Raw genomic sequence first — 3,607 nt, forward strand, 5'->3', positions numbered from 1 at the left:
AATAGACCTGTATGTAACTAGGACTTATCCCATATTCTATATTATGTACTCTTTTTTGGATTAGTAGAAAAGCCGCCGCTCGGCTCCCGAATACGTAAACATCTTTGTTGAACCTCGTTAAATCTCTTTGTATTCTTCAGGATTTGTGTCCATTTTTATTTTTCTTGTATCGGTTTTAGTGCAAGAAGAAAAATCGGTGGAGTTTGTGGCTTCGGTGTTTCATTGCAGAGAGCTCGCGGAGGTGTTTCAGCAAAGGAGCATTCGGTTTGACGTGGCTGGGCTTAGACAACTCGGTGCTAAGGAGGGCTGGGGTTTGCGGCAGTTTTGCAGAGAAGGTCTTCAGCGAATCGCGCAAAGCGGTGAAGGATTCGAGCTTCTTCCGCGAATTGCGGCAGACAGGAGGTGTTCGCCAGGCTTCGGCTTCAATTCCCGCGAGCGACCAGGAAGGTTCAGTTTGCGACCGTCGATCTGGAAGGTTCAGTTTGCGACCAGGAAAGTTTCAATTCCCGCGACCGTCACTTCGGCTTCGGTTTCTGGAACGAAGCTTTGCGAGAAAACCGCGACGCAGAATAGTCTGGCTTCCTGTAAGGGTCTGTTTGGGGGCAGCTGCAGCTTATCCAGCTTCTGCTGATAAGCAACTTATCCTGATAATCTGCTGATGATCAGCTGATCTGGATAAGCTGTCTCGCTATTTGGTTTGCGCTTATGGAAAACAACTAATTCTGAAAAATTGACCATTCTGCCCCTATTCTGAATAAGCAGTTTAGTTGTTTGGTTAATGCGTTTTGTAAACAATTTTTTTGGAAATTTTTTTTTAATTAAATGAATAATCTGTGCAGCAGAATTTGTTCTTTTCTCAACAAAATTAAAGATCACTGTTCAGAGAAGAAAATAGCAAAAAGATCATTTATATTTATATAACTAAAACATATCTGTTCACATCAAACAAATATGTTACACATACAAAAGTCAAACGCACCTGCACATACTACTATAAAGTATAATAAGAGTCCATAAAAAAAAAATAACATGTTAAAATGATAAGTAAAAATATGATAATGTTAACTTTATAATGTAGCAGCATATCACGGCCAATGCCTCCTGCATCTGACACTCCAGAACCCTGAGCAAACCTGTCCGACTGCGATATCGAAGAAACGTGAGAGCTTGAATCACCTGTGGAGTTCTCCCGTTGTCGTACTATTGTACTCCTAGCAGTTGTGTCCAATTGAGAGCACGTATAAATAGTTCCACTGTCGGCCCACCTGAAGAATTTGCAGTCGTCCGGTCCTTGTCCCCACCGCGGGCACCTGTAGAATTGTCGCCTGTATCTATGTGTCTGTCGTGATGTAAAAAAGCAATGACGGTAGCCCACATTGGCACATCATTTGCCCTGACTTCCCTGAATATCTCGAGCTCATTGTCCTACAATTAATATAAAAAACGTTGTTCAGTCAAAAACTAGAGAGAATATAAAAAAAACTCAAGAAAAAAGTTAGTGAATTAAAATTTTTATTAGATAAATGATTGTTGGAATCTAATTAAAATTTAAATTAGATAAATGATTTAGAGTTATTTTTGGAATCTTGATAAAGTCTTAGTGGAGTTTGGAGAGTATATAGTGCTACAAGTGCGGTACCATAATGCTAGTTCTTATAAGGTAAGATTATTTCAAAAACTCAAGGAAAAGTTAGTAAATAAAAATTTTTATTGATTTCTCAATGAATCGAGTACAAGTCTATTTTTGCTTAACGTATAAACTTTATGTTAATCAGATGCTAGTGCTATGTTCATCGAATCCTTGTGGTTTTATTGTTAAGTTCATATAACTTTAGACAGTATAAACTTAACGATGTATTGTGCTTTTATCTTTTTCATTGAAAACTAAAATATATATGAGTTGGAGTATTAAATTCTATATTAATTTTGGTGACTACTAACATCTGCATTTAATTATGTATGTTTTGCTACAAATCCATATGACTACCTTGAAGTTGGATGTATGCATGCAATAGCACTCGAGGGAATAAAGCAACTTGAAACTTCCTGCTGCAATAGAGAGTGTATTAAGTTCCTAGATGAAATGCCTCTCAAGCCAACCGCTGCTGTCTGGGGAGCTCTGCTTGGAGCTTGTAGATTGCATAAGAATGTGGAACAGATGTGGGAAAAAATAAATGGCAGGATTAAAGAGGAAGGCTATGTTCCAGATATAAACTATGTGCTTATGCATGTGGATGAGCAAGAGAAAGAGGCAAAGCTAAAGTATCACAGTGAGAAACTTGCTCTTGCTTTTGCTTTTTTAATATTGCCTTATGGGACAACCATCAGGATTAAGAAGAATATTAGGATTTGCGGAGATTGTCGTCCTGCAGTGAAAGCTTGTATCCAAGGTAATAAAAAAGGAGATTATTATAAGAGATGCACATCAGTTTCACCATTTTAGTGCAGGCAAATGTTTAGTGCAGCTTTATATCGCCAAAGTGCTATGTATACGGTATCCATCTCTTGGGCTGAGTTGTTCAACCCTATATCATTTGGGGTGAACGCATGAGTTCCTGTAGCGACAACCCCAGTGAACAATCCATCTAGTTTTTCCTCCATTACTGGATCAATGCCAACGAATTTAAATTTTTTTGCTGACGGCACTGGCTGGTATAGATAACAAATGTGCATTAATAAAATAGTGTCAGGTCATTGCGAAATTAGATTAAACATAAAATAAAAAGAGTAAATTATGCACCTGTAGTTTTTCAGCCCACCATTCTTCTGGTGCATCTATTGTGCGCTTAATTGGATCCCAGCCCATTCCCGTTGATCCCTTTTTCAGTTCTTTCCATAGTTTTCAATCCTTCTTTAACTGGTCCCATTTGTTCTTCATTTTCATGCGATCGTAATCTCTTCCAGTCATTTCTTTGAATTTAATCAAGATATTTCGCCACCCTTCTTTGTTAAAAAATGTAGTGGGTCTATTTCCCACCTCAACCTCCCTTACACATAAATCACAAAAGATCATAGTAACTTCTCTATCCCACATGACTGATGTTCCAGCCTCTTTAGCTTTACTCATTGAGTTCTGTCAGATTAACAGATAAGCACAAAATGTTTCTTTTCATTGCAAAAAAATCACAAAACAAAAGAATAATTTCTATATCTACCCTCTAAAAATTTCAAAATAAAAATTTAGACAACAAAAGATTATAGAAGAGAAAAAAAGACTTAAAGGATTCATTCCTAGAATAGAAAAAAAAGATGCATCTTTGAAATAACTAAAGAAAAATAAAAAGTCATTTCATCAAGATGATAACAAAACTTGAATACTCTCCAACGATCAACCAAATATTGATCCAATATGTTATAAACAGTTAGATATGTATTAGATATGTATCATAATGTTTAGCCATGTCGGGTGAAAATAAAGTGGAGGTACCGAAAAGAATTCTAGTTATATATATTTTGGTAATTAAAAGTTACTTTGATATTAGATTTTCAATTACATTTTTTCTTTAATTAGAGCAAACTCAGATCTAAATGTCAGTTCTTATGATGTTTATTTCTTTCACTAAGCAACGTGAATGAAAATGTTAGATGGATGTTTAATAGAACTTGA

The 3,607-nt window shown here is 36.3% G+C and overlaps 1 protein-coding gene across 1 annotated transcript; it reads right to left on the reverse strand.

Moving 5' to 3' along the window:
* Positions 1 to 921: 921 nt before the first annotated feature.
* LOC110023911 lies at positions 922 to 2,806 on the reverse strand. The gene is made up of 4 exons (XM_020723564.1): positions 2,741 to 2,806; positions 2,494 to 2,649; positions 1,266 to 1,425; positions 922 to 932 (listed from the first exon to the last, which is right to left on the reverse strand). The coding sequence occupies exons 1-4, from the start codon at positions 2,804 to 2,806 to the stop codon at positions 922 to 924; spliced, it is 393 nt and encodes a 130-aa protein (XP_020579223.1).
* Between the last annotated feature and the right edge of the window lie 801 nt (positions 2,807 to 3,607).

Source organism: Phalaenopsis equestris, unplaced genomic scaffold (assembly GCF_001263595.1).
Source record: "Phalaenopsis equestris unplaced genomic scaffold, ASM126359v1 Scaffold000235, whole genome shotgun sequence".
NCBI lineage: Eukaryota > Viridiplantae > Streptophyta > Magnoliopsida > Asparagales > Orchidaceae > Phalaenopsis > Phalaenopsis equestris.